We start from the raw sequence: 12,566 nt of genomic DNA, 5'->3' as shown, positions 1-12,566 counted from the left end.
GCACAGTAGAAGGGGGACAGCCAATCACAGCCCTGCAGTCACACAAGCACAGACCGTTCCCTATCAGGTCCTGCTTGCTGCTGATTGGCTCCTGTCCTACAGTGCAGTGAGCTGAGAGCCGCCGGCTCCTCTGCACAGCCTGGGAATTTAGGGAGCAGGAAGTGGAAGAGAAGGGAGGGATTATTAGGGGTTTTTGCAGAAATATTCAACAAATCAGCCTGAAACACTACTCTTTGAAACACAATTCTTTTATATATAAATGAGTGTAATCATGCACTGGTACATTCTTATTTTTACACAAAATGCCTCCTTTAACCAGTGAACGTTAAATCCCACGTTGAGGCGCCAATATACCTGCACTAGGGGCGGCAGCTCCGTACAATTTCCATTCTCATAGACAAGCAATGTGGCAAACGCAGAGCGGAAGCCACGCCTCCAAACGTCACTAGGCCGATCCCCCTGCCGCGACGCACTGGACCAGCCTGGAGTCAATCAATTCGACTTTGCCTTTTCCGCACTCCGCGTATTATTTGGGATTCAGTGTGACGTTGTAGAACGGTTGCGGATAATACGTTCAATTGCAGCTTCGAGGGGAAAACGTCTGTCTGGTAAGACCTGGGGACAGCGTGTCCTTAATCGTGTTACAATGATTTCTGTTTTGAGGGTTAATGGTGTGAGGCCGCTGCGCACAGTTACACACAGTTATTACAGTACGAGCCATTGAGCTGTCTGTAGTATGGAAGTGGCCTGTGATGCTGAGAGCAATTGGAGCAGGAGTGTAAGTGCTTGGGCCTGTGTGATCAACTGGTGTTTTACTACAGATACAGGGCCTGCTATTAGTGCTCATACACTGCTCTAGACACAGCTCTAGACACTGCTCTACTAGACACTGCTCTACTAGACACTGCTCTAGACACTGCTCTAGACACAGTTCTACTATACACTGCTCTAGACACTGCTCTATACAACACTCTATACACATCCTTTGCAGCTAAACACAAGTCTACTAACATTGTTATATGCTTAAAGGGGTGCTTCACCTTTACCGTTAACCTTTAGTACGTTATAGAATGGCCAATTGTAAGCAACTTTGCCATTGGTCTTCTTTAATTATTTTCTATAGTTTTTGAGTTATATGCCTTCTTCTAACTCTTTCCAGCTTTCAAATGGCGGTTACTGACCCCATCTAAAAAAACAAATGTTCTGTAAGACTACAAATGTATTGTTATGACTACTTTTTATTACTCCTCTTTCTATTCCGGCGCTCTCCTATTCATATTCGTCTCTTATTCAAATCAATGCATGTTGCTGTGGTAATTTGGACCCTAGCAACCAGATTGCTGAAACTGCAAACTGGAGAGCTGCTGAATAAATCAAAATTTACAAATAATAAAAAATAATTGTCTCAGAATATCACTCTCTACACATTATACTAAAAGTGAACTCAAAGGTGAATAACCCCTTTAACACTCCTTACAAACATCATGGCAAGTAAGAGAAATAAAAGCAGTGACAACTAACTTGCCATACTGTCACTTTTACTAACATGATAGGCGAGTGCCACTGCCCAGAGCAACTCAGGCTTTACTTTATACTTTTACTTATTGCTATTCGACTCGTCAAAATGAATTGCTCGATTTACACCTGTGTTTTTAAATAAGTTCTTACGTCATGTACAATTTTATGAAATATATATTCTGCTGCCCAGGTTGCAATCATTTCTGTTACATAATAGCTGGGGTTAAAAAAAAAAAAGATACAGATTTGATTCCTGTGTGCCACATTTGAAGCGATGGATTGGCTTTTCTATGTTCTACTGGTTCAGTAGGATATTTGTTTTACTGTTCATAATAAATAAAATCCACAGAGAAATCTAATGTTGACTATGCTTAAAGGAGAACTAAAGCTTAACTAAAGAAGTAGGCTATAAATGTTTTACATTATGTTTGGGGTTCTGTTCCAGCCCAAGGCAACCACAACCCTATAGCAGTGCAGATCTGTGTCTCCAAAGATGCCCCAGTAGCTCCCCATCTTCTTTTCTGCTGATTCACTGCACATGCTCTGTGCTGCTGTCACTTACTGAGCTTAGGGACCGACTCCCAATATACAGTACACTTAGAATATAAATGTCACAATATACAGCTGATTAGTAATTAATACAGATAATTACTACATGGCAGCACAGAAATTAATGCAATTAGCATCAGAAATTAATAATCAGCCCTGTAGAATTAGCTTATATTACAGTCCAACCTCATTTTCTGCTGGATAATATGTGACAACCCCTAAGCTTCACTTCTCAACAGCTGCTCAGAGCCCACTGAGCATGTGAGTGTCGCAGACACTTTCCAAGATGGTGACCCTTTGAAGTCCTGGATCATTGCTGTTATTTAAAAGCTGAAACTTTAAGCTGGTAAAATAAGTTCAGTATGTAAAATATGTCATTTTTAATAAATTTTTATGGTTTAGTTCTCCTTTAAGCACCATCACTGCCATCATTATTGTTTTTATGGACATTGCTGTCAATTAAAGACAAACATTGAATATCAAAGCATTCGTCTCTGTTCTGTGGTATTGGATCAAGTTTTTATTGTAAATTTGAGATTCAACGGCAGCTGTAGGTTGGGAATCCCTGTATAAAGGATGGATATATGTGTTGAAGAGCATCTTACAGAATCTTTGATTTTATGCTGTTTACCTTTTTACATATAATTAGATCAAAGGCTGTTTTGGTTCTTTGTAAGCACAAAAATAAAGGAAATCATTGTCCCTTTAACTGGAGAGAGTTGGCAGCATGAAGTGCTGTAAGTGCCAGCAGAATTTCACATCATTTGCACTCAATGCCAGCTGTTTTTAAACTTTTATTTTCTCTCCTTTTAGGGACTTTTTCGTGTCTAGCTTTTACTTTACACAGGAAACCTTTGCATTATTTTCACAGGACAATCTGGGGGTTGTCATTTTCTGTAATAGGATAAAATGTATGATTTTTTAAATTATTTTCTCACAATTGTTATATCAAAAATCCAATAAAAAAAAAAAAACTGACAGGCAGGGGAGCAGCTTTCCCCACCCCTATACATACTGTTTAGCTGCTACATTAAAGTGAACTTGTCCACATTACAACGCTGCTAATGCCACAATAGTGGTCCGCTGAATCGCAGGGCACTGTTAACCGTTGTTTACCCCATTCACCTTGTAGGTGAAGTGATGAATTCTGATTTGAAGTCAGAGGCAAACTAGAATTATGTATGCCTGTATGTTAAAAAAAAATATTTGATACAGGTATGGGATCTGTTATCTGGAAACCCGTTATCCAGAAAGGTCCAAATTACAGAAAGGCTGTCTCCCATAGACTCCATTTTATCCAAATAATCAGAATTTTAAGACATGATTTAATTTTTCTCTGTAATCATAATAATACAATACCTTATCCTCAATCCCAACTAAGAGATAATTAATCCTTGTTTATTGGAAGAATGTATTGGAAGAAAAAACAGCCTATTGGGTTTATTTAATGTTTACATGATTTTCTAGTAGACTTAAGGTATGAAGATCCAAATTACTGAAAGATCCGTTATCCGGAAAACTCCAGGCCCCAACAGTGCTACGCAATATGTTGGCGCTATATAAATACGTGTTAATAAATAATAATAATAAAATTCACTGGTCCAATACCTGTAATTTTTTTGGCAGTTCAAAATATTTGAGGGTTTAAGGTTTCTGCACCTTGTGTACCACCTGAATAAACTTAGACATTAAAGGGGAAAAACACCTGTCTTTTTGACAGTTTGAATTGTAACACTTGCCCATGGAAGTATTGCGCCAACCCATCTCTACAGGTATCTTTAGCGCAAACACTTTTATAGCAGGAGTGCCCATACTTTACTAATGAGGGGTCTACTTTTAGTGGTGTTGTCCCATTATGATCTACATCCATAATATCACTGTTAGCATTCTGGTCCGTGGAAAATATTGTGTCCCTTCAGTCAACAATTACAGCAAGCAGGCAGGTGCCATTTTGTGAATAAGGTTATTTAGGCAAGCTTTTCATCCTGCCAAAATCTTGTATAGGCACCATATCCATGCACTGGCTACACAACTAGATGGTGAGGAAGGAGGGGGAATAAAGGGAGTGCAGTCATATTTAGGAGGATGTGCCAAATGGAAAGTGAAAGAGTTTGCCTGCCCTGAATATGTGCCTGTGACATAGAGGAGGGGCAGGCAATATATAATTGACAGCAGAGATTTTTAAGTATATTTACAACAGGTTTGGATGTTTTACTAAAAGAATTTGGGTGTAATCTGAAAATGACTTTTTATTATACATCTTGTGCAGACTCTAAACTGTTATAATTTTGCAACATTTAGTTGATACATTTCTCAGCAGTATCTCTGGAGTATTAGCAACTATTGTATCAATTCTAACAGATGCCTGTAATGAAACCCAATTATATTGCTTTAGGAAGGGGAACATTTTGACTTAAAGGAGACATATAGGATAAGTGAAAAAAATCCTAATTTTGTAGGCAATTAGGTATTATATGGTGTTGCTTTTACATGGTGCTAAAAATTAATATTATCATCAACAATAGCCCCTTTATTGGAGCTCCCTATAGATGTTCTCTGGTCCCTGTCTGTGTTTCAAATGAGGGATGGGCGTGTCCTAATAGTCCTTGCCAGAAGCACAGTAGGAGGGGACAGCCAATCACAGCCCTGCAGTCAAACAAGCACAGACAGGCTTCAGTTCCCTATCAGGTCCTGCTAGCTGCTGATTGGTTCCTGTCCTACAGTGCAGTGAGCTGAGAGCCGCCCCCCTGCACAGCCTGGGAATTCAGGGAGCAGGAAGTGGAAGAAAAGGGAGGGATTATTAGGGTTTTTGCAGAAATATTCAATAAATCAGCCTGAAACACTACTTTTTTAAGCACAATTCTTCTATATCTAAATGAGTATAATACACTGGTACGTTCTTATTTTTTACACAATATGTCTCCTGTAATGGTCACGCATAGAAAATAGAAAGTAATTGGAAAAAGTCTTTATTTCTGGTGAACAATCTGATCTGAACTGAACTGAAAAAAGTGTTGGAAGGTGAACAACCCCTTTAATGTTCATGTTCAGTTTTACACTACACTTAACGTGTTTACAGTAGTTAAAGGAAGATCTATGAAATACTCCCTACTCCTTGGTCGGCATTGTGAGCAAGTGCAGTAAATACACCATTTGATTCTGTGCATTTTATGCATGAACAGAGCCAGCCAATCAGCTGTGACCATTACCAACTGCCAAACAGAAGCCGTGGATGCTAATAATGTTTTTGCTCATGTATAACTGTGTTTTTCAGAGTGAAAATGAATGTGGGTGTAGCACACAGCGAAGTAAACCCAAATACAAGAGTTATGAACAGTCGTGGAATGTGGCTGACTTATGCCCTTGGAGTTGGAATGCTTCACATTGTACTACTTAGTATTCCTTTCTGCAGTGTGCCCGTAGCCTGGACTCTAACTAATGTCATTCACAACCTGGTAGGTACAAACCATTTAGTCTAACAAAACAAATTGACACCACAGCCTATATTGTGCTCAGTTATGGTATGGGATCCGTTATCCAAAAAGCTCTGAATTATGTAAAGACCATCTCTCATAGACCCCATTTTATCCAAATAATCCTTGTTTTTAAAAATGATGTCCTTTTTCTCTGTAATAATAAAACAGTAGCTTGTACTTGATCCAAACTATGATACAATTAATCCTTATTGGAAGCAAAAACAACCCTTTGGATTTATTTAATGTTTACATGATTTTCTAGTAGACTAAAGGTGGCCATACACATGCAGATTAAAGATGCCGATATTGGTCCTTGGACTGCATCGGCTAGTTGATGTGGTCCTCGTCCCGTTGGCATCCATTTCCTTTGTTGCAATTCGATTGTTAGGCCGTAGGGCCGAACGATTGGATTAAACCGATATCGACCTACCTTTGGTGGGTGAGGTTAAGATCCACTCGTACACATGGTATTACTTCACATGAAAGACTAACAACATATCTATATCATCATACACTGTTTAATTGCTCACTTTCTATTCATTCATATGGGATTTTTAGTTTCATTTGGGGTGAAAATGGGTGAAAATTAAAATTCACTGATAAATACAATTCTAAAAATCCCATAGGAATTAATAGAATGTGAGTGAATTTTTTTGTAGTGAGCTCTAAACTCACATTTTGATAAATCTGCCCCATAGAGTTTTAGAGATCCCTGTTATGCCCCGCCTTCAGTATGCAGTTCCCAGTCCTTAGGGAAGATAAAACTCAAAATAGGAAAGTGCCCACCCAAAACTGTTGCCAGAAATGAAAAGTCAGGAGACTTTTACATTGCATCCTTAAAGTCCACTTTCTATAGTCCTAACTATAGCAATAGAATTAAATACTTTTCCACAGGCCTTCATGTTAAAAGTGAGCTCTAATCCATGTGCTGGACTAATGGATTGGAGTACTTGGCTTGCCTGTTCCTTCCAGAATACTCCATCCTCCAGGACATGGCCACTAAAGCCTTTAAACAGAACAACTCTGGAAAAACACACCTTTTTAACCAATTCCTTGTTCACTCTCCCACACGTGGATATGTCTTCTATTGTCCTGGCACAATAGGGCAATGGCACCCCTGCTCTGCTTGGGGCAAGGGGAAAATACACTGGACTTGCTTTAAGATTCAGTTATGCATCTGTAAGGAGATAGGGAATGCTACAGATTGTAACATTTACCAATATAGTAATTGTATAGCCTTTGGCAGTAATGATGCCAAATTCTGTACCCATGCCCGCCCGACTTCCGGGTTCCTTTTATAGGCCCGCGCCGACCCGGACCGCCAATTATGTCAAAAGGGGTGGGGCGAGCAGGCGCACGTCTATAAAACCTGAACGAGGAAGCCGGCATTGTAAGGTTGCAAAGAGGGATAGGATGGAGCACACAATTCAGCAGATTTTACTGCAAAATATTTATTAACACGACATGTTTCGTACCTTCAAGGATCCTTTTTCAAGCTACACTTGAAAAAGTATCCTTGAAGGTCTGAAACATGTCGTGTTAATAAATATTTTGCAGTAAAATCTGCTGAATTGTGTGCTCCATCCTATCCCTCTTTGCATATATTATATTGGTCGGACTGGTGTGGCCTAATCAGGAAAGAGAGCAGTAACAGATGGTGGCTTTTGGTTAGAACAAACCTGCCTTGGGTATTGTAAGGTTGCGGGTTGGGAGAGCAGGCAGAAGAGCTCTACCCGGTCCCGCCTGCGATCCAGGAAGGGGGGTGCGAGGTCAGTCTGAACCCACCCCTCCCGTGGGTATCGGGCCGATCCGCACATCACAATTTGGCAGGCTACTGTTTAGATATAACTTGAATAGCCTGCTTTATCAACTGTAAGAAAAATATAACCATACATTTCCAAGTTAGTTAACCTAACAAAAACCTGTATGTGTGTAAAGTATCTTTTTCATTTACTATCATTGGATCAAGGAAGCAACAGTATGTTCACATAGCAAATTCTGTGATCTGGAACACTTCTAGTTCAAGAGGGGATTGTTTTGTTTTGCTTTGCTCCTCCACCCTAAGATCACATTCCAGATTGTTAGGTTTTTGTTTTTTTTGCTGCTGCATTCTTTTTTTCTTCTATTTTCTCTTTTTCCCCCTCTGCATTCTTTTTTTCTTGATTGCCATTGTGTAATATTTTCATGTTGGTGTTTCTGTCAAGCCAAATAGTTTTGTAATCCTGAACAAGCTGTTCAAAAGACCCATGGCATTTATATTATTTCACAAGTTTATCTAGGTGATAAGATTCTGCAAGTTTCAGACTTTGAAGCACATTTCCACAAACTCATTTTGAGTTTGTCAATATCTGTACTGGGCCAAAATATATGGCTTTCTGAGGTCAGTTTACTGCTAGGGGCTCTTGTGACACAAAAAACAATGGCTGTGAGCATATTTTGCTGTACTTTTCCATGAAAATTCATGTCCATTTTCTCCATTACAGGGTTTACTGACACATATTTTGTTCATTCTGAGCATAGTTGAAATCAAACTGTTTAAAAGGCCCTCATGCCTATAATTTTTTATAAATGTAGCTAGGGATAAGGGAGTTGTTTTGATGTATTTCTTTTTAAATGCATTTAATAAAACCACAATTTGTAAAAAAATTTTTTAAACAGATTGAAGCAAAAAGCCCATTGAAAACATGCCAAAAATATGAGCCGAGGGGGGGGGGCAGCAGAAGACCTTTGACATTTACTACATGGGGAAGCCTATTTATCAAAATTCAAAATTTGGACAAACTGATTTACTTTTTTTTTTTTTTTTTTTTTTTACCAAACTCATATGTTTGCTTATTTATTATTAAACTCTCATCTAAAAACTTGAGAAAACAAAACCATAAAAAAAACAAATGCAGTGGGTCTACAAACGCTCAAAAAAAATCATCAATTTTGCTAGGACATCTCCCACTGACTTCTACTTGAACTCGCAAGTTTTTAGATGCCGAGTTTCACATTTGATGTTTTTCAGGTTTTTTTGCACTAAATAAATATTAAACATTCGAGTTTAACGCTAAATAGTGAGGTTTAGGAAAAAATTGCAGCAAAAATTTGAATTCAAACGTTGATAAAAAGCCCCTCTGATGAGGCAGTTAAACATGATAATAAATATTAAATAAATGTAAAACTCTGAAGTGACTGTCCTTGTTTAAATGAGAGGAAGACTACAAACCATCAGTCCTATTGAGCATTTTAAAAAAATAAATATTATATGGAATTAGAAAAGTACATGTATGGGAAGCTCAGACTCCAACTAAGATATAATTAAAACCAGCCTATTGGGTTTAATGTTTACATGATTTTTCTAGTAGACTTAAGATTTGAAGATCCAAATTTAAGAAATATCCGTTATCTAGAAAACCCCAGGTCCAGAGCATTCTGGATAACAGATCCCATACCTATAGAATAAATATTCACAAGTTATATTTATTTTGCTAATTTTGAACATGGGTTTATATTGCTCCTTTAATCGGGTTAAAAAGGGTTTAAGATAATTGTGGTACTGTGAAGGGCAGTTTGTTTTCCTGTCATTTCATGGACTTGCCCCTTAACCCAATAATATTGTATTTTCTTCAGGGAATGTATGTATTTCTGCATGCAGTAAAGGGAACTCCATTTGAGACTCCAGATCAAGGTAAAGCAAGACTCCTTACACACTGGGAACAGCTAGATTATGGCGTGCAGTTTACATCATCCCGGAAGTTTCTCACTATATCTCCTATCATCTTGTAAGTAATATTCCAGCCAAATCATTTTTTCCAAGATTGATTCACGTTCTTCCTATTGCTCTCTGGGTCTTGGGGGGTCTGCCTGTATGAAAAAAAGAGTTTGCATGGTGTTGACATGTAATCAGTTCCATGTAGTATGCACAGAAGGGCACACAAGTCATCACTTGCCTCTACTCATGTAATTGAAGAAAAAAAAACTTAAATTCTGTTTAAGATTTAAAATGTTGGAAGTGTAAGTTGAGACTTGATTTAAGGCAAACACACTTCTAGTGATTTCTACGGGGCATATTTACTATGCTGTGTAAAATGCAATTCAATGGAAAAAAAAAAAAAAGCTGTGTAAAATAAATTTATCGAGGGGTGTTTTATTTTACACCATGTGAATACCAGATTTGCCGCCGTTATTTCACATAGCTTCCGGTGAAAGTCACTCTAAGAAAAAAAAAAGTGTAAAAATGTATGCAGTTTTTTTTACCAGCGAAGCCTTTGATGTGTGGTAAATTATCCTGCTGTTGTTTTTTTACACCACATAATAAATATGCCCCTTGGTGTTGTCACCCTGGGAATATAATCGCTACCCTTTTAAATGAACTGCAATTTTCTGCAATACATACAGAGAGGACAAGTAACATCATAAATACAATAAATAAAGTTCACAGAGCTCTAGTGTCATGTGACCACAGGAAGGTAGTCCTTGCCCCGTAGAGCTTACAGTCTAAGTGCACAGAAACACTAAATGCTGTATTTTCTAGCAACAATTGGCTGTTGGTGGCCTGTGCTTCCAGGACACTGCTGTTAAAATCAATTGGGGGAAGTTCTGAGCATTTTGTTGCCCATCTTCTGAGCTGTTCATTCACAGCCAACAAAAGGCACAGAATCCCTAAATGTGCTGTATTTAGGGCCACCATCCCAATACTAATTAGAGGTATGGCTAAGGAGGCCTAGGTTATTAGTCAGCTTTCTGTCTAGGGCCCCAAGTTGCCATTGCTAGCTAATTTGCTACAGTGCCTCTGATCCATCCAGACACACCACATTGCACCTTAACCCCCACCCACACAAACAGTCTGAGAATAAAATCTTTACATCCCTTTGGTCACGTCTGTCACAGGAGACTCCTTCTCTTCTGCCAGTGAAGAGACATGGTCTAATTTGTCTCTGATTTGATAGTCTAAATGTTGGAAAGTATGCTGATGGTGGCCCTGGCTATTTCCCTTTAATCATGGCAGAGTTTCATTTTTAACCAAATATCGACTTGTGTTACATAGTAATGAAAACATAGTAATTACATAGTAATGAAAAAGGACTAGAGGTTATATATATATATATATATATATATACACATACACTTTCCAATGAGTATCTGCACTCCAAAGCTGCAGGGTAATTACGTATGTATCAATTATCTTCAGACCAGCACTCTCTTTAAAAAAACTTGGTAATTTTATTGTTGCATATTAAAAATACCCGACGTTTCGGTCCACATTTGGACCTTTTTCAAGGTTATATATATCCAAAGGAAAAGGTGCACACCAGGGTTTTTTAGTAAATTAAAAATCCATGTTTATTAAATATGCATTAAAAGAACCAGCCAACGTTTCGGTCTGTCTCTAAAGGTGGCCATACACGGGCAGATATCGGTCGTTTGGACCGACTTGACAGCTTATCTGCCCATGTATGGGGGCTTCCGACGGGTCTTCCCGATCGATATCTGGCCACGATATCGATCGGGAAGGTTGGATTTTTACCCGACCGACCCGTCGGAGCTGCTTGGCGCATCGTAATTCGATCATTCGGCCATACGGCCGAACGCTCGAATTACCCCCGATATAGCCACGCAGTTTAGTGGCATATCGGGGAAATATCCGCTCGTTTGGCGATGTCGCCAAACGAGCGGATCTTTGAGTCTATGGCCAGCTTAAGACCTTTATCAAGACCAGGTCTTAGAGACAGACTGAAACATTGGCCGGTTCATACACACACATTATATATTATAAATTTGTATTTGCAAGCAGAAGTTGATTACTTTGAGCCAGTATGTGAGGTTTGATTCTTTTTCTTTTCGTGACAGGTACTTCCTAACCAGCTTCTACACAAAGTATGACCCAACGCACTTCTTCATTAACACCACATCTCTTCTCAGTGTCCTCATTCCCAAATTGCCACAACTGCACGGCGTACGAATCTTTGGCATCAACAAATACTGAACAGGAATCCTGGTGTTTCTTTCAAGCGCACACATTCTTGGCTCTGGCTTTTTCTGTTCTATTGGAATGGGTAGCCTATTAGGCCATTAACAGTTTATACAGAAAAGATCTAGCTGTGTCTTCTTTGTAAGCTGTTTGGAATCCACATGGACTTTGAAAAGAAGGCTCCGCTCCCAGAATGTATTGGGAGTAGTAGATGTCCTAGAAAGGTTTTCCTTTTATTTGCTGGGCAGGCCCAGTATTCACATGACGTTTGCAGTGTATAAACCAGACTGACCTAGGTTACAAAGGCGTCGGATTGAACCTGTTGGATCTAATGGGGAATTCATAGATACATTTCTAAGAAGAAATATTTATTTCATTTTTTTTTTTTCTATCAAGTTAAGCAATTCCATTTGTAAGGTGAATCGTGTTCAGTTATTAGTGTAGCCTTGTGCTGCATGCTGTGTTGATCCATTAGCAGTGTCTTCTTTTCATATAGTTTAACTCCACTGCTTGGAGTGGGTGGCATTTGTATGCTTGCATATTTTATGATTAGCAAAAAAAAAAGCTTCATGTTACACTTGCAACGTCATTAATCTTCAGGTCACAAAACGGCCGAAGCATTTGACCATCTACTGGTTTATTTAACCCTTTTAGTGCCATGAAATGTATAATCTACTGCAGCTGCATCAAGATAGCATAGATTCTAGGTTTCCGGTTGGCTGCTGGATCTATGGCATCTGTGTATACAAGACACCGCACAGCATAGTTGAAAGTCCTGACTGCAAGCACTGAAAGGTTTAAACTTTTTTCCTTGCAGTCTTCTTTTTGCTATTTTATTTCAAATAATACTTTGAAATACACGTTATGTTTTTTTTTTTGTTTGTTTGTTTCAAAAGATTGTCTAGGCCAAAGCCCAGTTTCGCTATTAGTAAGGGAATGTTAGTCCCTTAATAGACACAGGGTACATGGTCTTACACTAGGGGGCAGATTTATCAAGCGTTTAATAGTAAATTCACACCACCTGCCGAGTTCATTTGCAAGTCAATGGCAGAGGTCCCTTGAAGTCT

At 38.8% G+C, this 12,566-nt stretch overlaps 1 protein-coding gene across 1 annotated transcript; it reads left to right on the top strand.

Moving 5' to 3' along the window:
• The first annotated feature begins 450 nt into the window (after nt 1-450).
• On the top strand, nt 451-12,109 carry ormdl1.L (ORMDL sphingolipid biosynthesis regulator 1 L homeolog). The gene is made up of 4 exons (XM_018236230.2): nt 451-608; nt 5,342-5,522; nt 9,159-9,310; nt 11,379-12,109. The coding sequence occupies exons 2-4, from the start codon at nt 5,349-5,351 to the stop codon at nt 11,512-11,514; spliced, it is 462 nt and encodes a 153-aa protein (XP_018091719.1). The 5' UTR covers nt 451-608; nt 5,342-5,348; the 3' UTR covers nt 11,515-12,109.
• Nucleotides 12,110-12,566: the final 457 nt, after the last annotated feature.

This window comes from Xenopus laevis, chromosome 9_10L (genome assembly GCF_017654675.1).
Source record: "Xenopus laevis strain J_2021 chromosome 9_10L, Xenopus_laevis_v10.1, whole genome shotgun sequence".
NCBI classification, from domain to species: Eukaryota; Metazoa; Chordata; class Amphibia; order Anura; family Pipidae; genus Xenopus; species Xenopus laevis.
This window is presented reverse-complemented; position numbering and strand designations above follow the sequence as displayed.

Bases quoted from the DNA above. Each gene is read 5' to 3' on its own strand.
- ormdl1.L (XM_018236230.2), top strand. From the start codon at position 5,349: ATGAATGTGGGTGTAGCACACAGCGAAGTAAACCCAAATACAAGAGTT. The intron at 5,523-9,158 runs GTAGGTACAAAC...TATTTTCTTCAG, and splicing joins CTAATGTCATTCACAACCTG to GGAATGTATGTATTTCTGCA. The intron at 9,311-11,378 runs GTAAGTAATATT...TTTTCGTGACAG, and splicing joins ACTATATCTCCTATCATCTT to GTACTTCCTAACCAGCTTCT.